This window comes from Anabrus simplex, chromosome 4, assembly GCF_040414725.1.
Source record: "Anabrus simplex isolate iqAnaSimp1 chromosome 4, ASM4041472v1, whole genome shotgun sequence".
Taxonomy (NCBI): domain Eukaryota; kingdom Metazoa; phylum Arthropoda; class Insecta; order Orthoptera; family Tettigoniidae; genus Anabrus; species Anabrus simplex.
The window spans coordinates 103,639,241-103,665,270 of NC_090268.1; the positions used below are offsets into that span (position 1 = coordinate 103,639,241).

The following is a 26,030-nucleotide window of genomic DNA, read 5'->3' on the forward strand; positions in this document are numbered from 1 at the left end:
TAAAATAAACCGAGCAAGTGGCTGCACTGTTTTGGTCATGTAGCTGTTGATTTGCATTCAGGAGATAGTATATTCGAACCCCACTGTCGGCAGCCCTGAAGATGGTTTTCTGAGGTTTCCCATTTTCACACCAGGCAAATGCTGGGGCTGTATCTTGATTAAGGTTACGGTTGCTTCCTTCCGCTCCAAGCCCTTTTCTATCCTGTCATCCCCGTAAGACCTCTCTGTGTCAGTGCGACATAAAGCAAGTTGTAAAAAGCAAAAAAGTCAGTGATAAACTGGTAGAATACTAAAACTTCAATGAGAAGATCGCTACACTGATAAGCTGTTACCAAGGAAAGTGGGATCCAACTATCATGAGAGATCATTGCTGGATTACTAATGCATTATTAGTTTAGTCAATTAGTAGTTTGCAATGAATAAATATGAGTTATTTTTTAAATAAGAATTAACTCCTGTGTTGAATATAGCAGCTTATCAAATATAAATACAATGAATGTTGGGTAATATTAAAATGAATAGTATCTGTATTGAAAATGTGGCTACCGGGCGAGTTGGCTGTGCGGTTAGAGGCGCGCGGCTGTGAGCTTGCATCCGGGAGATAGTGGGTTCGAATCCCACTGTTGACAGCCCTGAAGATGGTTTTCTGGGGTTTCCCATTTTCACACCAGGCAAATGCTGGGGCTGTACCTTAATCAAGAACACGGCCGCTTCCTTCCAACTCCTAGGCCTTTCCTATCCCATCGTCGCCATAAGACCTATCTGTGACGGTGCGACGTGAAGCCAATAGAAAAAAAAGTGGCCTGTTGGAGACATTCTAACTCTTTTAATGGATTCATTGGTACAAACTACCTCTTATTCACTTAATTTAAATACATGAAAATAATTTTAAATTTGATGCTTAATCCAGTCAGAATTGAGTAGATATGTATCTACTTATTTTTTTATTTCATATTTTCTTCTGTTAAGTGAACCAATTATGGACTCTGAAAGTTGATCAATGTGTTTTGCAGTTTAGGTTGTTGAGAATGCTAATGTGTTCTTGACAACCTTCTTTCTTTCCCATATCTCTTGGCTTTGTTGTTGTTTCACTTCTTCTGATCTCCTTCATCAGAATCCTCCTCCTCCTTCTTCTTTTACCCCCTGTGGGTGGGGGATGCAGGAGAAAGATACACCCATGGTATCCCCTGCCTGTTGTAAGAGGTGACTAAAAGAGGCCCTAGGAGCTCACAACTTGGGAGCGTGGGTTGGCAATCATGGAGCCCTTAGCTGAGTCCTGGCATTGCTTCCACTTACTTGTACCAGACCCTCACTTTCATCTATCCTGTCCGACCTCCCTTGGTCAATTCTTGTTCTTTTCTGACTCCAACGGTATTAGGTTGTGCGGACTAGGAAATCTTTCATTTTCACGTCCTACATGGCCCTTCTCTTTCTTTGTCCAGTACTTCATTTTTGAAGTGTTGGATCCCTTCCATCTTCTCTCTCTGACCCCCTGTGGATGGGGGACACAGATGAAGAATGCACCCACGGTATCCCTTGCCTTTCATAAGAGGTGACTAAAAGGGGTGATTAAGGGATGATGGAAGAAGTAGAACCATGAGACTACTTGTGATTAGTACTGTACCATAACATGAGAAACACCGTAGGCTGACGTTACTCGCAATTAGTAGCACCATGTGAAGTAACCTGTGGGCCTACATTACCTAGGAGCTGTTGATAAACTTAACCATAATAGGTTAATATGGTTGTTTGATCCTGTATTGACTTGCCTGAATCTATCACAGAACTATTTAAAATAGTTTTACTTGAGTTCCCCTTGTCAATACACCTTATAATGATAGAAAATGATTTATTTTACCATACATGTTTTGAGGCGGACTCAAGTAAAACTATTTTAAATAGTTCTGTAATAGATTGCCTAGGAGCAGTACCATTATGTGAGGAATACCACGGGTTTGGGTGTTGCATGTGATTAGTACCATCGTGTGCATCCCACCGAGGCAGGAGAGTGGGTGCTCGCTGCAAAGACTAGCATCTAGCAGGAATAGGTGCCGAGTGCTGCGTTCGAATGGGTTAGTTCCACTTTGTTCAGAATGGGTCTGTGTTACCTATGAGTAGTCTATTATGTGAGAAACACCGTGGGTCTTTGTTGCCTGTTGGTGATACTATAATGTGTGATACACCATGGGTCTACATTGCCTATGATTATTACCACTATGTGAGCAACACCATGAGTATATGTGGCCTATGATTATTACCACTATATGAGGACCACCATGGATCTAGCTGGCGCCCATGATTGGTCCTGCTATATGAAGAATACCATGGGTCTTCAGTGCTTGCCAGTCATACCCTTAAGTGAGGAATACCATGGGTCTGTGTTACCTGTGAGGGGTGCCACTGTGTGTAACATACCATGGGTCAACATTACCTGTGATTAGAACCACCGTGCGAGGAATACCATGAGTCTACATTACTTGTGATTAGTACCACTGTAGGAGGTTCTGGTTCTGTTTTACCAGTGATTAGTACTATTATGATGGTCCAGTGACCTGAATTATGGACCCCTTTGGAATACAAGCATCATCCCAGAAAATAAGGCATTGTGAATTGGATCCAATGATTGTTTTGGATTCACGGGCATTTTTCATCATCATTTTTTTAAGATTCTAGTCAGTGGATACATTTTGAAAGTTTTTTTTTTTGTTCTTTTGCTATTTGCTTTACGTTGCATCGACACAGATAGGTCTTACGGCGACGATGGGATAGGAAAGGGCTAGGAAGTGGAAGGAAGCAGCCGTGGACTTAATTAAGGTACAGCCCCGGCATTTGCCTGGTGTGAAAATGGGAAACCACGGAAAACCATCTTCAGGGGTGTCGACAGTAGGGCTCGAACCCACTATCTCCCGATTACTGGATACTGGCCGTGCTTAAGCGACTGCAGCTATCGAGCTTGGTAATTTTTAAGTTTTAATGTATCTTTAATTTCGTTGCACCTTGTACCATTAGGGGCTGATGACCTAACTGTTAGGCCCCTTTAAACAACAAAAATCTTCTTCTTCTTTTTATTCTTGTTTATTAATTTAGATCGTCCCAGCCTGACCAGCCTTTGGGCTAGGGAGTCCGCATACTTTGTAATTTAGAGTGGTTTTTTATTTTTTATTACAGGTAATAAGATAACTACAAGTTTCTTTCAGTCGATGAACTCAATTGATGATCCAAAAATCATAATCTTCCCACGTACCCGAACAAAAGGCTTGGTCACTTTTCAGAAATATAGAAATTGTTTTAACAATGTCTTAGAGATGAGGCTAAAGTACCTGCACAAATGGGAGCTGGAATGTGAAATTCTGCCATTTAAGGTAAGTTGTTAATAATTCATCTTCTTTCATGCCTTAGACTACATTTTGCTGACCTTCCATTTTATTCATATGAGAGCATCCTTTTTATATTTTGTATGAAAGCCAATAGCTTGGTTAAAATTATATGAATATTTTGACAGTCTCCTCACTGCTGCCTGGAATCAAACAAAAGACTGAATAGTCGAGAAGAAAAAAAAAAGATTAACAGTTTTATTTCTTTTTTCTTTTGGCAAGACCTCTTTTAGGCTGTCATAGAAATAAATTCACCATTTAAATTTTAGACCATGTTATATACTAACCTGGGACTTGGAAACAATTCAATTTGAATCGTATCAGGAAGTCATCTTTGAAGTTGTTTGCAGTGGTTTCTCAATTCAACATCTGCCAAATGTGCTATCATGCTATTCTCAAGGCTCATGTCCAGCCCTTTTCTCATCCTAGATCCACTTACGTACAAACACAAAATTCAGTACCACTTGCTACCATCTGTACATTGTACACCTGTAAATTCACAGCGTTTATAGCTGGAGTTCGAAAGACGAACTTGCTCATTCACAAAAGGTCATAGAAAAGAGTATGTAATTAGGGCTATTAAACTTGTAGTATGAGGAGACAACTGATGTACTTATTGAACACTCTAGACTAACGAGATTAGTTGTGCAAGATTAAAATCACAGTAAACTGCTTTGCATAAGAAGAAGTCCCTAAAGTTTATAAATACGAAGCTTTAGCCATGTTAGGAATTAATAACCAGTTTATTATTTGATGAGAAATCTCTTCTGTCCCCCTTCAGATTTCATCACTGGCTGTGGGGCATGTTTGTGATTTCCTATTCGCTTATGATCTGCTTGAGCCTGGAAATATTGTTATACGGAAGTTTGACAGCTTTGCTGCTACAGACCAGGAGTATATTTCAACTGCTTCAGCAGGTTTTTTTTTGAGTTAGCAATAGAACTTCTCTAGGATCATACTAGTGGCTTTATGTTGCTTCAACACAGATAGGTCTTATGGCGACGATGGGATAGGAAAGGCCTAGGAGTTGGAAGGAAGCAGCCGTGGCCTTAATTAAGGTACAGCCCTAGCATTTGCCTGGTGTGAAAATGGGAAACCACAAGAAACCATCTTCAGGGCTGCCGACAGTTGGATTTGAACCCACTATCTTCCGGATGCAAGCTCACAGCCGCGCGCCCCTAACCGCGCGGCCAACTCGCCCGGTAACTTCATTTGTACGCTGTCCAGTTCAGATAACTGGGTTACATTGTTTCTTTATATTCTGGTTAGAAGTAAAGCTTTCTTGCCTTGTAATACCATATTTCACCCCATAATCATTGCACTTTTTATACCAAAATTAAAAAAAAAAATTAGTACGGGTATTTGTATTACTGAAAAAAAAAAAAGTTTAAACTAAAGTGTATTTTATACAAGTTTAAGGTGCACGTAATCACGTATATTTATTTATTAACATAGTTTATGCCCACATTGGAGCACTTAAATTAATCCATATACACTACAGTCTTCACAATATTAGTTGAATGTTTTCTCAACTTCCTCTTCTCTTGCCAGAACTACTTCATTTTTTCTGCCCTGGCCGCCCTCTCTTCATCTGTAATGGTGTACTGCTTTTGTTTGACTGTTTTTAATTTTAGTCTTGTATCTCTACTTCTCAAAATCCTCTTCTCTTTTCTCTCTGCAATTTGTTTCATTGTTATATTCAGCTCTTCTATATCATTCTGGACCTCAACAAACCAGTTGTTCGTGGTTTCACTTTTCCAAAAGACATTGAATAATTGTTTCGGAAGTCTGGTCTCTGGTAGTCTTACTATGTGGCTGAAAAAGGCAATTCTCCTTTTTCGCATTGTATCCACAACTGATTCATTTTCCCGATAGACTATTTCATTAGGCAGCAGTCTCCATTGTCCATTTACTTGGTGTTTTTTATTGATGATTGTCCTGATGATCCTTCTGTCTATTTTTTTGATTTTATCCATTGTTGCTTTGGTATTCAACTTAAACAGAGTTTCACTTACATAAGTTGCTTCAGGTTTAACTACTGAACCATAATGTTTGAATTTGGTGTTTATCGAGAGAGATTTCTTATGTGTTGACCATGTGCTTGTCTCAGTTTTGTTGTTCTGTATTCTATTGAGGCTTTCTCATTTAGGTTCCAAATTATAATTTCCCCAAGATACTTGAACTTTTTTACCACCTTAAGTTGTTTGTTATCGTTTAGTTGAATGACACTGGTGTCCACCTCAAAGGTTGGCATAATTTCTGTCTTTTCAAATTAAATTTGCAATCCCACTTTTGATGCAATGTTTTCTAGTTGTTCAATTTGGGCTTTAGCCTCTTCCACATTATTTGCCAATAGTGCAAGATCGTCTGCAAATGCTAAGCAGTTTAGTTTTATATTTCTATCTGAAAATAAAAATGAACTTATTACGTTCGTTGCCATTAATCGCAGCATTAAAGTTAAAATATTACACTAGCAAAAATTGATTGCATTATTGTGAAATACAGACTTCCCAGTAAACAATTTACTCAACATCTTCTGTGTCGCTATCGCTGGTTTCGGTATTTCATCCTCGCCATTGCTCATACTAGCATCAGATTCTTTGTCAGTCTGCCACACAGCGTCATCTTCGGATCCGTTTAGTCCGTTTGAAATCAAAGTCTTTTTGAAGCTCTTGGAGACTAGTTCAGATGGTATAAGATCCCAACTCTTCATTGCCCACGAGCATAAGTCAAAGGATCAACGCCTATTATTTGGAGCAGGCATCGTGCTAGGTCACCAAGAATGACTACCTGTTATTTTATTTTCATTCAGGGCCGATGACCTTCGATGTTAGGCCCCTTAAAACAACAAGCAAGCATATTTTCATTCAGAAGTTGCTTCACTTTGTTCACGAGGTGACCTCAGAATCTATCTAAAATAAGCAGAGTTGGTTGTTTCAGTAGTGCACCGAGTCTTCTATCCCACACAGTTTTAACCCAGTCCAGCATGAGTTCTACAATCATCCAACCCATTGGTTGCACTCATACACTAATTCCACGGGGAAACTGTATTTGCTTAGGCATAGTTTTTCTCTTGAAAATTATGTAAGGTGGCAACTTTCTTCCGTTAGTTGTAACAGCAAGCATTGTTTCTCACTACTGCTGGTTTTTATAAATACACTCGATGATCCTTATAGTACTGCTGCGAGGCATACAGTATCGAAAAAGAGTGGAACCTGATCTGCATTACCGTTTTGAGAAAGTAAGTATAAATTTTTCTGGCGCAAACATTAAAAAAAATTGGTGAAAATTTGCAATCTTGTTCATGTAATCAGCAGGCATTGACACAGTGTTGTTCTCCTTTGCACCAACAGATTGTGTTGTCGCATGAACTACATGACCCACCCACAGCTCACCTTAAACTGAGTTATGGGAATGTTGTGTTCAGCGCTACCTTCCGTGCCTTCATTTGTAACATTTCATTTCATTGACGTACATGAACACTTCGTCAATTTTCGGACACTTTCCTGTTTCCGGACATCTAATCGCGCATCTAGAATAGTTTATAAGTAATAATAATAACAACGTAAACATTTCCACCTTTTCAATACTAAAATATATTCACAAAATTATAAATTACACGGTACTAGTTTCGACCCATCTGGGGGTCATCATCAGCCGTATTGAAGCAAAGATCACTTTTGGCGAAATCCTAAGAAAATGTTATTTTCAAGAATTACAAGTGAATGTGGTAGATGAAATGAGATGTTATTATGGTAATAGTTAATAATACAAGGAATATACATACTAAGAGGTTTTTAACAAAGAATAAAGTCTAAATGGGGTGTTGTAAAAATTATAATCATGGAAATCAGTAAGTTCTTGTATTGAAATGACATATATAAAATTATATATGGCTTAGGAAGAGGGCTTAAGGTGGGGCTGAAGGGTGCGGGAGAAAGTGTAATTGTCTCGGAAAAGTACCTTTGATTAAATTTAGGATTGAGTTTAGGTTGGCTGCATTATTGTTTCTGAGGAAAGTGATAAATAGATCGAAGAGTATGTTGGGTTTCTCTGAGATTTCATTGAGATTGTGACTGGTGTTAAAGTATTGGTCTAGGTGTATGTAGTAATTTTCCATTATGTTGAGTAAAGGGCCCTTGTTTGCTAATACGAGGATGTCCATGTCTTGTTCAATATTGGTGAAATTATGGTTATAATTTTGCATGTGTTGGCCGATGGCTGAAAACCTGTTGTATTTTATTGCGTTAGTGTGCTCGTGGTATCTGATAATGAAGTTTCTTCTGGTTTGCCCGATGTAGGTTTTTTTACAGGTGGTACATTTGATCCTATAAACTCCTGATTTTAAAAAACTGCTGGTCTTGTTGATGTGTGAAGTATTGTATAAAACGTTCATGTTCTTATTGTTGGTTTTGAAGGCTATTTTAACACCTTGTTTCTTAAAGATGTTGGTTAACTTGTAGATATCATTGTTGAATGTGAAGGTGGAAAATGTTAGAGGTTTGGTTATTTCTTTTTTGAGGGTAGTTTTTGGGCGATGTTTGTGTTTATTGATTATCCTTTCTATAAAATGATTGCTGAAGCCGTTGAATTTTGCGATTCCGCGGATTGTGTTGAGTTCGTTTTTTAGATCTTTATTGGACATAGGTATGCTGAAGGCTCGATGAACTAGGCTGTTGTATGTGGCTCGTTTGTGGGACAGGGGGTGCACTGAATCTTGGCGAATGGTGGAGGCTGTTTGAGTGGGTTTTCTGAAAATTTTATAACTGAAAGAATCTGAGTTTCTAGTGATGGTTAAATCTAGAAAGTTGATTTTTTGATTTGATTTCAATACAAAAACTTACTGATTTCCATGATTATAATTTTTACAACACCCCATTTATACTTTATTCTTTGTTAAAAACCTCTTAGTATGTATATTCCTTGTATTATTAACTATTACCATAATAACATCTCATTTCATCTACCACATTCACTTGTTATTCTTGAAAATAACATTTTCTTAGGATTTCGCCAAAAGTGATCTTTGCTTCAATACGGCTGATGATGACCCCTAGATGGGTCGAAACTAGTACCGTGTAATTTATAATTTTGTGAATATATTTTAGTATTGAAAAGGTGGAAACGTTTACGTTGTTATTATTATTACTTATATATTATTCTCAGTTCAATACGGACCAAAAACATGAAATTCATAACCATTAATCTAGAATAGTTTGCGTTTTTTAATTTCCTCCAGTCACCCACCAAGTTTCTACTCACTGAAAATTTTATTTCCACAGCTGTTACCGTGCTGTTCAGCGAAGACAATTACCTTCAGCTTGAAGGCCGCAGAAAGGTTTCTGTAATTATCTATCATTACAAATATATCCTTCATGCGTTAATGTGTTGCTATGTAAATTACTGTCCATAACTGTTCCGTATAATTGTATTCAAAAACAAAATATTTCTACAAACATCCCAAAGACAAAATAAAACTTAAAATCTCATGCACACATGTCTACAGTAATCAAGTCACTTACAAACACACACATGCATCTGTACATTCCAGAGCAGTCGATACTTCCACGAAAGTACCTAATAAACAGTAAATGGGAAAAACCTACATACCCACATAACATGGAAAAGTCCACTAGGGGTGAAGTACAAGGGTTGCAAGCAGAGGTGTGCCTACTCATAAATTTGGCAGTACCGGAACATTCAGTTATGGATTATAGCAGACCACAAGAACGTGACAATGCTTTAAAAAAAGAACATATTCATTCTGATGTTTATCATTGATAAGAGCAAGTATTAACTTTCATTTTTTTCCTTCATAAATTTGATTCTCAGTTACTTATTTTGTCACCATTCACCTGTGCGTTCCAAAACCAGTGGACTCCTGGTTGCAGGGCTTTGAAAGCCATATTAGAAAACAAGTGTGTGCGGTGGCCATATTTCCCGGCAACGTTGCCTATAAGCAATAACTTACAGCCTTACATATTTCAAATGAGAACTCAATATGTCACTGGTGTATAAATTGTACATTGTCTCGCGACCACATCAAACTCCCGGTAATCCATGCATCGAATGTATATCGGTATTTTTATTAATTAATTTATTTATTTATAGATTGTAAAACATCTTGCAAACATGACTGTCTTGCCAAATTGCTGATAAGCCATATACGTATTTAAATTGTGCATCCATGTGCACTTACATTGAAGTTCCATTTACCTTTTAAACAGACTGATGAACAAAATTTGTAATCTATAATCTTCATTTCCATATTGACGAATTACACAATTAAAAATAGGAAATAGGTGGAAATTCTTTCCTATTTTTAATTGAACAAAATTTGGGTGTGCGACAATCATGCGATGAAATTTTAAAATTCGGTTCTTGTATTGAAATTAAAGGTTGCGACGCTTACACGATGGTGACGATATGCGGTGAAATAGGTATTGAACCACGTGTTGAAATTGATTTCATTTGATTTAATTGCAGTGCAATATTTTATGAGTATATCAGATAAACAATTTACTACTGTTGTTCATATTTCAAGTTGTGTGTTGATAATGTAATATGAGGTGTAGCCTAGAAGTCCAAGACAATCTTGGTGATACATTAGGACACTTCAGTATAGGTCATTGATGTTCCTCAGCTTCCTTTTCAAATGTTCGGAACATGCTTGTTCATTGATACTATCTATCTTTGTTTCTTTTAGAAATTAAAACTGAATCTATTCCGTGATGGAAATGATGCTGTGCTTCAAATTTTTGATCTCCAGAAAATCATGGTAAGTTCTTAAATCCCTTGTGGACATTTGTTTATAATTTGGTAGAATCTACTCTCGTGAAAAATGTTTCATAAAAGTAGGGTCATGTGACACTACTAGACTGTCATGCATTCACAAGGGAAATCTTTACATCTTTACCAGTTTTCCAGGAAACAGAGCCTAGCACTACAGAAATACAAGAATAATGAACCACATTTCCATCCCCTCAAGTTCAAATCCCACAAAGAAACTCAAAATATTATCTCCATTTCCTCATATATATATATTTTTTCCTATCAAATGGGGTGTACTGTTTTGCTATGTTTTTGCCTTTTAGCCTAGTCTAGGATGTCTCGAGGGCTGAGGACCACATCACGCATGTCTTCCATAATGTGGTCGACCAACCGTTACAGTGGTCTCTCTTGTGACTGGCGTCCTCCTGGGTCAGGTTGAAGGGCTGCTTGTGGGGTATGGAGTTATCGTTGCTGTTCATGACAGGGTCATACCACCAGAGTCAAGTCTCCCTCATTTTCTTTACAACTGGGGCTACACCGAGTCTACATTGCACGTCTCCACCCTGTCCAAGAGCATCAGTCCCAGTGGCCATTGCAACATTCTCACCTTTATAGCATGGCAATGTGTCTGTATTTCCTCATCAGAGGGCAACATTCTTTCATAGAAAGCAACTGGTCTCATCACTGTCTTACAGTATTTTGCTTTCAGGTATTCAGGCAGCTTTTTATTATAGACGACACCAGTTATCAGTGTCCACTTTGGCCATGCTGCATTCATCTGGGTGTCAGGAGTTACATCAGTATTTGATGTGATCAGTGCCATTGGTTTAACAGCCACATTGTAAATATTCTGAATTTTGGATGTTGAGTCACTGTCGTTTTTTCATCCAGCCCTCCTAGTACTGAAGTTAAAGGCTGCACTCCTGGGGAAATATCACATCATCACATGTAGGAGTGCCCAGAGATGCGGAGGCTGAATGTTAGCTGTTGCTGTACAAAGTATTTTTTTTAAGTAAGGGCCGTTTTCTTTATAATTCCATAGTTAGCATGCGTGCTATCTCCCGGCATCCTTTGCAAATGCAACTCTGTAGCTAACCTGTATGTTGACCTGTGCATCTTTAAAATGTTCAAGATTATTGAATTGCCTGCCATGTGTGAGATATGGCCTGTAATACGTTTTTTGAGTGCAAGAAAGATTAGAAATAGGAAAGGATTTCCACCTGTCAATACTTATTTATTGCACTTATTATGCTGGACAATGTAATCTTAATCATATCTTCATGACATAGATGTGAATGTATTATTCAGTTGAAGATGACCCTATGTAGGGGGTCGAAACTGGTACTGTAGCATAATAAAGGAAATCCTTTCCTATTTCTAATTGTGTAGTTCCTCAGTGCGGAGATGAAGATTATAGATTACGATGCAAAGAAAGATGTCGGCTGCAGACATTTATCGTCTGGTAGAATGCATTGAGCAAAGGTAAAATACAAAAATGGGTAAGAGAGTTTATAAGTGGCCGAAAAAATGTTCATGACAAAGAACGCTCAGGTCGAATATCTGTCATCACAGAAGATTTGGTGACTGCAATTGACACGAAAATTCATGAGGACAGAAAATTCATGATAACCACTCTCTCAATGGATTTTCCTCATGTGTCTAGGTGTGTACTGTATAAATTTGTGTCTGAAAACCTAAACATCAGGAAATTGTGCTCTCGATGGATACCCAAGCTTCTCACAGAAGACCACAAACGAAAGAGATTGGCCAGTTCCCTCACATTTTTGACTCGTTATGCCCAAGAGGAAGATGACATGTTGAGTTGAATTGTTACAGGAGATGAAACATGGGTATCCCATTTCACCCCTGAATCCAAGCAACAGTCAATGGAGTTGTGACACTCAACCTCTCCTGTCAAGAGCATATCCAAACAAACTCTGTCAAAGTGAAAGATCATGGCAGCTGTGTTCTGTGACAGGTATGGTGTTTTGCTGGTGGACGTATGGTTCAGAACAAAAAGACATGGCATGCTGACAAAGGGAATTTTGCTCCTTCACGATAATGAAGGCCTCACACTGCTAACCAGACTCGGGAACTGATTGACTCTTTTAAGTGGGAAGTTTTAGACCACCCACCGTATAGCCGTGACCTTGCTGTAAGCAATTTCCACCTTTTTTGGCAGCCAAAACATCACCTTCACACGATGAAGAAGTGAAAATGGCCGTGAACTCTCGGCTGTCAGAGCAGGCAGAGGACTTCTTTGAAGAGAGGTTTCAGAACTTAGTTTTAAGCTATGACAAGTGCCTCAATAAACAAGACAACTATGTAGAAAAATAAGAAAACGTATGAAAAAACTAAAAATAAATGTAGTTTGGAAATAAAATGTTGAGTTATTTTTATAAAAGAAAACATCCCTTAATTAAAAACAGCCCTCATATATATAGGGTGGGTGAGATTAACTAGACAGCTATGAATGCACGATGCCTCAGGTCATTAAGAGTTGAAAGACGTAAAAATAGTGTAATAAAATATGCGTGGTTTAGGAGTAAATAAGATGAAATGCACATCACACATAGCAATTTTGCTTGCAGTAGTGCATAAGACCAGAACCAGGAAGAGCCTCTTTGAGGATGAGTGAGCGGTAACCTCGTATTGTGGTTAGCACGAGAGGACGAAATGTGACAAACAGGTTTTGTTTATTTTATATATTTATTTAGTCTGATCCAGGACACCCTAGATTTGCCATAAGACACAGAATAATACACAATAACAATTTTGAGGGAAGATAAAGATTAATGTTTAAAAAATGATAGGTTACAATTAACCATGTTAAATGGCATGAACTCCATATAAATGGTGACGAAGAATCGAAATGGAGTATTTGATGAGTGAGACGACTATCTCATCTTGTAGACTTCTCACTAGTTTATATTTTTGTCGCCATGTGACAAAAGATTTGGGAATTGTTCCCCTCGCACCAAAGAAAAGTCCAGTCACCGTAATTTTTTTAAGGTTATACGACTCAAGAAAGAAAGGGATGGTTGGATTATAGATATCCTTTTTCTCATTGTCTACATCAGTCGGCTGAGAGGCTGAAGATTCAAAGCGTACCATAGGATCAATAATTTCTGCTTCGTTCCTCTGTCTGTTAATCGCTATAATATCAATCCTGCGAGTGCTAGCTCCTTCGGCAATGCAGTGTACTTCTTCATACACTTCTAGATTTTTGAGACGAAGAGCATTAGCAAACATACACATCAACAAATCTGAGAAACATAAACAAGGTTACCTATGACAGACATGCAGCCATCAACCTGACACCTGGCCGACGGTCGCTTTCATGAGTACCAGATGAGTTATCAGATGATAAACAGTTCACAGATGTCAAATGTATCTAATAGGATTTGTCACAAGGAGTTCCTACATTTTACTATGATGGCGTTAATAAAGAATTGCAGAAGATTACGTTACCACATGTTAGACAATGCCGGTAGAATACACCTGCAATAAGACATAAGGCTTCAGAAGAGAAGAAGTAGAAATGGTAACAATAGCCCCACAATCAAGCACGATGTAGCCGAAGAAGTCTCACATTAGTCACACAGATATAAGAGTGGCTGGCTGTAGGAACTACAGTCATAATTGTAACACTCTGCTGTAGAAAAAAACGAATTAGCTTACTGTAGGGGCTGAGTAATTCCAGGTGGACAGTACCAAGATTTTCTTGAATAGAAAAGTGCGGACTTACGAAATTACACAAAAAAAGCCTCTGTATACGAAGAATTTACGTATGTTAAACATTACAGCACAGTAGCTTAGAAAACAAAAACATACAGATTGCCTTAGACTAAAAGAAATTTTCAATAATCTTTTGTAAATAAAAAACTACACTACCTACTTAAACATTGTTGCGCCTATTTCAGTAGTGATGAATACAAAAACACACATTTCATTGCAGTTTTTAAACGTGATGTTGATGATGACGATTGCTGTTTTGAGGTAATCAGCCCTTAAAAATGTAAAGTATCTTCTGTTTTAACTCATAGTGAATAAAAAGCAAAACAAACTGCTCGAACAAACAAAATAAACCAGAAGCACATGCAAAGTAGGATTGAAAAACTGCTGAACTGTGTTCAAGGTCAATGAGTAGCGTTTCAATAAGTACATCTCGCTTGTGTTGTGTTCAGTTTTCGCTACATACAAGGTACCCATGCACTGAAACTGATGATTTATAATATTTGTTACTTGATTTGTTTCTGCTTGGGATATTGAACTAGGAGACTCAAAATACTACATCAAGACTCTACTGTACTCCCAAGTCAATACGCTGTAGCAATTGTATGCAGGCTTCACTTCTCCAAATCCAGTTACGATGCTAGCGATGCCAAGACACCAGGGTTGTTCTGAATATCCTCTGCTGCATGAAAAATGCATTTTCAGAGGTTATCTTAAGTGGTTTCTTCCGTTCAATATTCTTGGTTTTTCATGTTTCCTCAAACGTAGAAATCCACTGGTTTAAGGTATGGAGATCTAGGGGAGAGGAATTAATGAGTCCATATCATCCTATCTACTGATGAGGAAATATCTGATCTAAATGATTGCGCACTAAGCAGCTTACATGAGGTGGTACACCATCGTGTAAAAACCACATGGTTCTGCATAGTTAAAGTGATGCACCCTGTAACAGCTCCAGTAACGTACGTACCTGTGAGGAACTCTAGGTAAGCACACCGGTCAGCTGTGCAGGTAAGATGATTGGTCCTAGTAACTGATCTCCTACTACACTTGTTCATACGTTAATTGAGATTCTGTGCTAGAATTTGCCTTGGTGTACTGTGTGGGGCTCTTCCACAGCCCATGAGTGAGTTTTGTGTACATTAAACACTCCTTGGTGTGTTAAAATTGCCTCATCTCTCATTAATACACTCGATAGATAGCCTGGATTGCATGCTTGAGTAGTTAACCAGTGGCAAAAGTACACTCTTGGTTGGTAATCATCTGGTGAGAGACACTGCTTGCGTTGAATGTGGTAAGGGTGCATTCACTCTTCGTGCAGTGTCCTACGCATGGTCCAAGTTGTTACATCAATGGCACGTGCTGTTCTATGCGTAATGCACCTGGGATCATCATCTGCAATTGCCAGGATATCTCCTTCCACATCTGAGATTGCACGTGGCCATTCAGGCCTTCTATTTTCGTAGTGCGATGTAACACAACCAGTATCACGAACGCACTGTACAACAGCAAGTATCATTTCTGGATTTGGCACATGTCTGTTGGAAAGCTTTTCCTGATAGATTTGCATAGTGCGACGCGTATTCTATTGTGCCTCACCATACGCTAGCAGCATATCAGGGTACTCATGGTTTTCAAATACTGGCATCATTCAAATGCTACTACTATGTAACTCAATGTACAACTAGTATGGACGATAATTTGCTACTAGACAGCTGTTATTCAGGTGATGGTGAGGCAGGTAGCTCATAATTCTAGTCCGGTTTCTTGTAGGGGTTGGGAATCCATCTAACCACATCCCCTCTGGCTACCCACTGTGGGTGGGAGCAGTAGATTAACACCCACGGTATCCCCTGCCTGTCATAAGAGGCGACTAAAAGGGCTCCCAGGGGCTCTCAACTTGGGAACGTGGGTTAGCAATCACGGGGCTCTCAGCTGAGTCCTGGCATTGCTTCCAGTTACTTGTGCCAGGCTCCTCACTTTCATCTATCCTATCTGACCTCCCTTTGTCAACTCTTGTTATTTTCCAACCCCGACGGTATTAGAGCATTCAAGGCCAAGATAGTCCTTCATTTTTATGCCCTTCATGGCCCTTGTCTTTCTTTGGCCAATACCTTCATTTTTTGAAGTATCGAATCCCTTCCATATTTTCTCTCTGATTAGTGTTATATTGAGGTTGGTTGCCTAGTTGTACTTCCTTTTAAAACAATAGTCACCACCACCTCCTCGCTGGTCATTAACAGCAGAGCTGTGAACTGGCGCGTGACAATTTTAACGCTGTTGCCCAACTACTTACGTTGAATGTTCTCCCAAAGAGTGATTCCATTAACATGGATATTTTTAGAGAACTACTTGCCATATACAGAAACACCCTGGCCCTTATTTATTAATTTTGTTTTACTGCACAACATAGTGCAAACACATAGCCTATAGAACATCTGGTTATCCTGCTAGACATCTCTAAATACCATAACAAAAACATTTTTTTTTCTTTTTTTTTTTTCCTGGCTAAGCCACGCACATTTTATCATACGATTTGCTTGTATTTCAACTCTTAACTGACGTGGGGCATCGTGTGTTCGCGGCTGCCTAGTTACACCCCATCAACCCTGTATACACACAGATTGAAGAGCAGGGTCATGAGGGGTGAACTTTTTTAAACCGAGTGAGTGGCTGTGTGGTTTGGGTCACGTAGCTGTCTTCTTGCATTCGGGAGATAGTGCGTTCAACCCCCAGTTTTGGCAGCCCTGAAGGTGGTTTTCTGTGGTTTCCCATTTTCACACCAGGCAAATGCTGGGGTTGTACCTTAATTAAGGCCACGAATGCTTCCTTCCCACTCCCAGCACTCTCCTATCCCATCGTCACCGTAAGACCTATCTGTGTTGGTGCAATGTAAAGTAATTTGTAAAAAATTTAGCCTTTTTTGAAAGCCTATGATGATGTTAATATTTTGAAAGCCTATGGTGATGTTAATAGGCAGAAAGAGCCCGTCTAGACATTGAATGTTGCTTGTGATATAGTAAAGAAGTCAGATCCATCGTACATATATCTCTGGAATAATGTGCCTGCAAAAAGCTCACCACATGAGATCATACATAACCCAATGTATAGCCTTTTTCAGGTCTAAAAATAGTGTATGATCTTTTTCTCTGTGCCTCTCCATCACCAAGCGTGTGGCATGGATCACATCTGTGGTACTACATCATCTGAGAAATCCACGCTGATTCCGTCAATATTTCCGAGTCGATTGTCCAGAATTCTTTTGAATAACTTCAGAGTATATTGCAGAATTCAAATTAGCTGGTAACTGCTGCATACTGTTACATCTCCCTTTCCTTTCCAGATTGACACAGTTGTTCTGGCAGTTGATGCACTGGGAAACATGTTCTTGACTATGATGTGATTGAATAGTGTGGTACCAAGCGAGTTGGCTGTGAGGTTGGGGGCACAAAGCTGTGAGCTTGCATTCGGGAAATAATGGGTTCGAGCCCCACTGTCGGCAGCCGTGAAGATGGTTTTCTGTGATTTCCCATCTTCACACCGGGCAAATGCTGGGACTGTACCTCAATTAAGGCCATGGCCGCTGCCTTCCCACTTCTAGCCCTTTCCTATCCCATAGTCACCATAAGACCTAGCAGATTGTGGTAGAATAGTGTGGTAAGGAATTCTGCATGAGACTGCTGAAGGATGACCGGCAAGACACACCAGGAAGAGCTGTCAATATCTATCACCTCACCAAGTCCCGTAATCGTTCCATGGTACCTACTGGCAGTGATATACAAATCAAAGTTTCAAACATCCTCAGAGGTCCACCAATCATCCTCCAGTGATGGGTTGACTATTTGGTGCCATTTGCAATGAGGTGTTTACACACCCACCGTTACTGAACCCTCAACCCACACTTGGACTCAATCGACTACCAGTATTCACAACAGGACAGGTGATGTTAGCCTCAAGAAAATTAAGAATGGGAAGGCAACTGACCTGACAATGTAACAGCTGATATCTAGAAGATGCTGTATTTATGGCCCTTTTCACTGCTAATTTCAGCAAATGGTATCATTCACAATTTGTTTCAAGATGTGTATTCCACCAGGACCTGCAGGCTCACTTCTTTTCCTTAACAGCCCCTTAAACTTCTTCATTGTACCACCACATTTCTTATCAGTAAATTTTTGGCCTTCAAATCTCATCTTCAAATAACCAGTGGTCAATCTGTGTAGCGTGCCATCCACTAGCATAGGTGGCATTGGTCTCTTCTTGAGGAAAGTGTTAGCGACAGCTTCAGCAAAGTCCAATATACAATATTCATCTTCATCACCCACATAGAAGCATTGATGGATATGACTTATTTTCTTAATGAAAGTTTTATTAACAACCTAATCAATACAATGTTTTTTCTTCTTAGGACTACTTTCGGCTGGTGTAAACGGCCATCTTCATCTATTCATAGCAAGATAGTTTAAAGAAGGACATAGTGTCATTGAAATTGAATGTCTTAATACAAACATGAATTAGAACTGAATCTTTAAAAGCTATGACCACAAATATGGTCACAAAAACACATGTATGTACACAATTAAAATATTCAGTATGGTCCATATACAAGGATTTTTTATCTTGATGAGCACTTGTTAATTAAAAATGACATTATTCTATCATCGGTCGAAACTAGTCCTAGTAAAAAATATTGTATTGATTAGGTTGTCAATAAAACTTTCATTACTGGGCGAGTTGGTGATGCAGTTAGCAGCGCACAGCTGTGAGCTTGCATCTGGGAGATAGTGGGTTCGAACCCCACTGTCGACAGCCCTGAAGGTGACTTTCCATGGTTTTCCATTTTCACACCAGGCAAATGCTGGGGGCTGTAGCTTAATTAAGGCCATGGCCGCTTTCTTCCCACTCCTAGGCCTTTGCTATCCCATCATCACCATGAGGCCTGCCTGTGTCGATGCGACATAAGGCACATTGTAAAAAATAACTTTCATTAAGAAAATAACCCACATAGATCCATGTCCCCCATGGAATAATAATGGAGTGGTGTGGCCTCCAGAAAGGCCTGGTGCAGGATTTTCAGGTTGACACTGTATAGGCGACCTGTGTATCTCAGAAGATGGGGCCCTACCTGTGATGAATTCTATTGTTGAAGATGACACAAACACTCAGCCCCTAAGCCAGAGCAATTAACTATTGATTGTTGAAATCCTCGTCCCAGCCGGTAATCAGACGTGGGACCCCTTGGACCTTCTGTTCTTCAGAGTTTCACCTGACTCTCGGTGGCGACCAGTCAGTGTTATGATATCGATTGTAGAGAATCACAAAGGGACTAATTTCTTTGACCTCCCCCATCGTTAAGCAGGTAGCCCTGGGGGATAGCAGGGTAAAAGCCAGGTGGGTGTGGTGCAGGACTCACACTGGGGGATGCCTTGTTGTGAAAATCCACACGCCAGCATCCATATCAACATGAACAACATAACAGTACGTGTGTCATAGCACACTTACAATTAACAACTGGAGTACACAAAAACTACCAAAATCATTGGCCAAAGAGTCCCTAGTTGGACTGGTGGCCTGCTCCCAAACAGGGAGAATGAAATAACTATAAGCAGCAGCAGCAGCCTTATACTTTTATGTTGCCACTTGGGCAAAGGGAGGTGCATGACACCTCAGGGAAACAACCTACCATGATCCAAATTCCTATTTGATCTAGCCGTAGGTGCAACAAAACAGATGTACCCTAGTTGACGTGTCATGCTGCCTCTTAAGGTCATTTTACATCTCCTGCCAGGTTTATATTAGGCCACCCCTAACCTGGAAAACAGATGCTTTGGTAGCTGCTCCTAATCTGGAGTACCAATACTACCGGATAGATTTCAGTGGCATTTCCTTTCCTGAGGGTTTGTTGCTCTCCTAAAGAAAATCATCCGCCCAAAGCTTCTGCTTTTTTTCCTTTTTATCTCTATCCCACCATCCAGCACTCAACGCAGATTTGCTGGCTATATGGTCTATTCTATTACTGTAGCAGGACGAACTTAACTAGACAACTAAACTCAATATACAGAGGGGTCCAGAAAAAGGTAGACACTATTTGATAGTTAATATCTTTGGTACAAAATTACATATCATTGCGATTCTTGCGTAGTAGCATAGTCCATTGTTTTCTCAACAGATGATGAAGGTCACGTGAATGGCGCAACAATCTTGGCATGCTTTTCCCAGAAGATGACAGTGCGGTAATGAATGAAGTAAGATTGTCGTTTGGGCAACGCAAGGCCGTATTGAAGTGGAACTGGAAATACAAAAACATGATGGAGGTACAACAACAATGGCATAATGTGTACGGAACTCAGCCACCAACACGTACAACAATTTATCTTATTCGGGATAAATTTGAAGCCGACAGTACTGTTCAGGACGTGCATAAGAAAAGGTCTGGCCGACCAAAAACATCAAGAAGTCCAGCTTCCAGCGCTGCTGTGTTGCAACATTTTACTACTGCAGGTCACCTCAAAAGTCTGTGAATCAGGGTGCATGTGAAAGCGGGGTAAGCCGATCAAACGTACGACAAATTCTGAAGGCTGCAAAGTGGGAAGTGTACATTCCAAGATCACTGCACGCTATGAACGAGGACAACCCGGATCGAAGGATGGAGTACTGCAAGTGGTTTGAAGGCATGCTTTGCGAGGATGAACGGTTTGCAGGGATGATTATCTGGTCTGACGAGGTGCAGTTCAAACTGAGCGGTACTCTGAACTGCCACAACTGTGTGTACTGGGCTCCTGAAAATCTTCACGTTCACAGGGATAAACATGTTGATCTATCCAGTGTTAATGTGTGGTGTGGTCTGTCATCACGCGGCTTGATTGGCCCATTCTTCTTTGAAGTTGCTGTAACTGGTGAGGTGTATCTTCATATGCTGCAAACATTGATTTTACCTGCCATCCGAGAGGTGTTTAGAAATGAAAGATTGTACCTACAACAAGATGGCGTTCTGCTTCATTACCACAGAGATATCAGAGCCTACTTGGATGAAAACCTACCTGGACAATGAATAGGTTGAAGAGGAGCTGTTGAGTATCCACCACGGTCTCCAGACCTTACACCTCTTGAATTCTACCTATGGGGGGGGGGGGGGCCTGAAAAATAAAGTTTATCGACAGAAGCCAGCTAGACTGAATGAGCTACGAGAAACCATCAAGGCATCACACTGGCAACAACGACAACCATAGTTCGGTCAGCAGTTCAGTGGCATCGACATTGTTAGGCCGCTAACGGGGCTCACTTTGAACACCTAAAATAACCTTCTCACCGTGCAAGAATTGTAATGGTATGTCATTTTGTTCCATTAATATTGACTATCAAAGAATGTCTACATAAATAAAAATTAAGACTAATTTTCACCAATATACATCAAGATCTTTTTACCTTGATTACCAAATTTTATCCAATGTCAGTTAAATCTAAGGGAATTATTAATTAGAAATCTCCGGAGATAAACCAATGTTAGTAAGCAATGAACTTCACTGTTAGGTCCGTATTGATGGATATGACTTACTTTTCCTACTAAAAGCCTTTATTTAACCACCTAATCAATACACAATTTTTCATTGAATAGTACTAGTTTCAGCCAATATGACAGCCATCCCTAGCTATTCACACCAAGACATTGTTAGATAAAGACATAGTAACATTCCAAATATCTTAATAAAACAAGTCGAATGGGGTTAAATCCCAAGAAGCTTGAACCATAGTTGATTGCAAAAACACATACTGTAATGTATGCACATTCAAAATGTTCATTACAGTCTGTATCTAATACTTAACACTTGATCAGATAAAATTACAGTCTAATGGAGTTGGATTCCAATAAATTAGGGACTATAAATGATCATAAAAACCACACACATAAGTTATACAAACAGTTTTTTAAAGATATTCTGTGTAGTCTGTATCCAAAACAGCTTCATAAGGTGCACCACTGGAACCTCGAGGGTTATTCCTACTGATCGCCCTTAGGGACGATGTGACTTGATTTTCTTAAACATTGGCATATCCCTAAGCCAATATAATAGCACGTATAACTTAAAGAAGATCAATCCACCTTTTCAAGCATATGTATAAAAGACAAAACATTTTTTCATGTGTTTCAGCAATTAGAATAGTAACCTGTTTAAGTTCAGCATTGTGATTTTTTAACAAAAACATTTCAACATTCTCGGAAATGAATAAAAAAGCAGTGTAGTTCCTAATATGCATGTTCTCACAACTCACTCTCTTTAGAGTATCAACAGACTATGGTATTAATGTCACCTTTATTTCCGATTAAGTTTTAAATTTTGGATACAGACTACATGGAATGTTATGTTGATTAGGTGGTTAAATAAAGGCTTTTAGTAGAAAAGGTAAGTCAATGTTAGTAAGACGGTGAACCCCCCTTTTGTTCAACCCTGGCTGTGCTCGATCATGTGATCTACTGCCAACTCTTAGGTAATTATTTCCCATCTGATTTTATCTTCTTCACCTAATTTTGTTCATCTCATTTTGATTTCCTGATATTTTTTCTTTGTATTTCTATTCCATACTTACCATGCCTTCATCTAATCACTCACTATTTTCTTTACCCTCTCATTTCCATCAGGAGTCTCCTTATTGTTGACTCTTGTTGATGTTCTACCATATGCGCTCTCTGCCCAGCTTACAAATTCATTCTCGAGCCTGTCCTTTTCCACTTCCACACATTCTACATCTCCACATCTGACTTCAATTTAATCTGTTAATTGATCTACAAACTAGCATACAACACCCTAAGCGCTTAAAAATGATCAGCAATAACATTGCAATGACTGAGTGGCTGTTATTAACTGAGATGTGCTCTGTCTGTTCTGTTGCTACTCATCTCTGCTAGATGGCACTACTGCTGAAGGGATTATGAAGATACATTTTCTCCAATTGTACAAAAACTAACCTTGAATAGTGCGTACAAGAGCGAGTATGGTATATGTATTTGAATAGAGTTGTTAGTGGGAGTAATTACATGTTGAATGTGACCAAACAGCCATTTTACCTTATTGAACAGCTCAAAACCTCTGTTTATTAAGATTCATTTGGATCACTGCTTCCCAGACTTACCAGCCAGGACCTCTTGATTTATATGTAGTTCTTTTATTACCCAGGATACATTATGTAGACATGGGTTATAGGCACTCTGTACCATTAGGTTTTTTTTTTTGTTTTTTTTTTACAGGAAGGATAATCCACAAATGTAAATTCACTTACAGTTGGAAAGAACATCCTGATGTCTTTTTGGAATGAGGGTATTTCTACCTGTTTAGTATAAAATAAAATATGCAGTATGTGTGTGTGTATTTCTTGCCTTTTGTATTTCCAGGTGCAGTTGACAGTACCTATTTCATTGAAGAAAGATCGCAAACTAGTGGACAATTGTCTTTTGGAACTAACTAAACATCCTTTAATAGTATCTGCTGAATTATGGTATAAGAGCCGCCAGTTAGATGAGACACGTAAAGAAGAAGAAGAAAAGAACAACATGCCCATTACTAATGAGTGAATAGGGTACCATTTCCTACATGGAATAGTGATTGAGATTTTTGACAAATTGTCATGCTACATGAAATTCAGTTTTACCAGTGTGCCTTTTGTAGTTAAGAACTGGATCTTTTTCTTTTAAGGTGAAAGTATGTTAGTTTGAAAACATGCATGTTTCCTTGTACGTGCAGGTTTCCTTCTATGTACACAAACTCTGCATGTACTTTTTTTATTTAACTTTCTATGCCAGAGTTCTAATTTATATACAGTATCTGATCAAAAGTATCTGAACACATACTATTTGAAACTGTCCTGTAAGTTTTTAAATTTTTTTTTTAATGTACTGACCAAGTAGTATGGGATGGACCAATCCTTGTCTGTCTTCCATTGTCGGAACATTTTTGGGGAAATGGTTTGTTGATGGGGAACACCTGATTTAAGAAAAAGGAAAGCCGAAGTATAACTTCATAGAGTTCCGACTGCTCTAGAAGGACAGTTACATAGTTTTTGGATAGAGATTTTTGTGCTAAATACCGTATTAAGGTTGTACCACCCAAGCTGCATGTATGATGATGTAACATAGCATAGTAGAGAAGAAGAATGTGGACATGGACATTTAGGACATGATTTTAATGTAGGACTCTGTTGAAAAGGGACAAGGCAAGAATAAGAGCTTTTGAAATGTGGTGTTGGCATCGAATCCTACGAATACCATGGACAAGTAAGGTAACAAATGAAGTTTTGAATAGAGTGGAAGAGAAACGCTCATTGTTACCAACTGTTGAAAATCAACGGAACAGCTGGGTTGGTCATCTGTTGCGTCATTCATCGTGATGCATCTCACTGATCGAAGGAAAAGTGGAAGGGAGACCAAAAAGAAGTTGACCAAGAATAGAATTTCTAGATGGCATAAAAAGAAGGCGCCCCTACCAGTTAATTAAACACCTGGCTCAAGAGCAAAAGTCATTGGGAGAGAAGATCATGCTGCCCATCAACCTTCGGGTTGAGAAGACAAAGATGAAGAAGTTGATGCAAGGGTAGAGTGTAAATCAAGAAAGCAGGAAGTGAAGAATTTAGTAGCAGAAGAGGTAAAGAAATGAATGAAATAATAGGTAAATATGATGGTGGCAGACAGTAAAGAAACAAGAAAGTTCTGCATGGAATGATTAAAAGCAAAAGAAATGGTATATTGGAAAGTTTCAGCATGACTGGAAAGATGGCAAAGTAGTTAAGAATACAGGAGAACTCAAACCAATGTGGAAGCAGTACTTCGAAGAGTTGTTGAATACAATACAACAACAACAATAAGAAGAAGAATAAATGATAGAGATGGAAATGTATTTGACATGAATAGAAGTCTAGAAGATACTGTAAAAAGTATGAAATTGGGCAGAACTCCTGATCTGAAGTGATTGTGGAAATGGCGAGAGCAGCTGATGAAGAAGGAATCCATTGGCTTGTGTTATGACAACAGTGTGGAAGGAAAAAAAGATCCTTGAAGACTGTAAAACCGGAGTAATTACCAGTATTCCTATCTACAAGAAAGGAAGTAGGAGAGAATATAAAAAAATACCAGGGCTTCACATTGATGTGCCACTGTGTTAAGATATTTGAGAAAAACAATGTGACTTGAGATCGGGATAGCCCACAGTTAAAGATTTAAAAATACAGTTCAGTACTGTTGAATTGGGAACATGCATCATTTTCAATTTTTTTTTTTTTTTGAAAAGTACACCAATGAAATAGTACGTAAACGTATTACATTGTGGTAAGTTGCCTTGTTTTCTACCATTAAAAAAATATTTAATAGTGCCTTTCCGCAAGGCGAGTGAAACGGCCTCTGACGTAAGCGGCGCGCTGTGACGTCACGATCCAGTACCGCATGGAGCTCTACCAGCCGTTGTGCATCAGTCGTTGCTAAAAGCCGATTGTTTATTATTCATGATCGCGAATAACTTCGAAATGACAGAAGAAAGGTTCAAAACAGCACAGTCAGACAATCTACCATGTATAGATGTCATCATTCTTGAAAAATGTGACTTTTGTGGCCGCAGAAATTAGCGGATAACAAGCAAGTTTGTAAGTGGCGTCTTTTATATACGTGCAATGTACTGTAACCCATAGTATTAGAATAACAACGAACCTGGATAGATATCACATCACTTTCAACATTTCCTTCTAGACTGATTCCCCTATTAAAGAATACATTTTCGGGCTTTCAGCATTAGTAAAGTAAGAAATTGGATTTCACCACTCACATAAACATATAGGTAGCATTATAGTACTAGTCCGCTTCTGTGGTGTAGTGGTTAAGGTGTGCCACTCCCGGAGGCCCGGTTTCGATTCCCGGCTCTGCCATGAAAGTTGAAAACAAATAGTACGAGGGCTGGAACGGGGTCTACTCAGCCTCGGGAGGTCAACTGAGTAGAAGGGTTTCGAATCCCACCTCAGCCATCCTCGAAGTGGTTTTTCGTATTTTCCTACTTCTCCTCCAGGCACCTAAGGCCACGGCCGTTTCCTTCCCTCTTCCTTGTCTATCCCTTCCGATCCTCCCATCCTCCAACAAGGCCCCTGTTGAGCATAACAGGTGAGGCCGCCTGGGCG

The 26,030-nt window shown here is 39.2% G+C and overlaps 1 protein-coding gene across 1 annotated transcript in view; it reads left to right on the forward strand.

The window, feature by feature from the left end:
* The window catches only part of LOC136871661 (mucosa-associated lymphoid tissue lymphoma translocation protein 1), a 136,132-nt gene extending 111,023 nt beyond the window's left edge, over positions 1–25,109 (forward strand). The window contains exons 11-13 of the mRNA XM_067145152.2: positions 3,169–3,362; positions 10,081–10,152; positions 23,269–25,109. Coding sequence (XP_067001253.2) covers positions 3,169–3,362; positions 10,081–10,152; positions 23,269–23,448 — 446 coding nt within the window. The 3' untranslated portion in view covers positions 23,449–25,109. The remainder of the gene's footprint in view (positions 1–3,168; positions 3,363–10,080; positions 10,153–23,268) is intronic.
* The last annotated feature ends 921 nt before the right edge of the window (positions 25,110–26,030 follow it).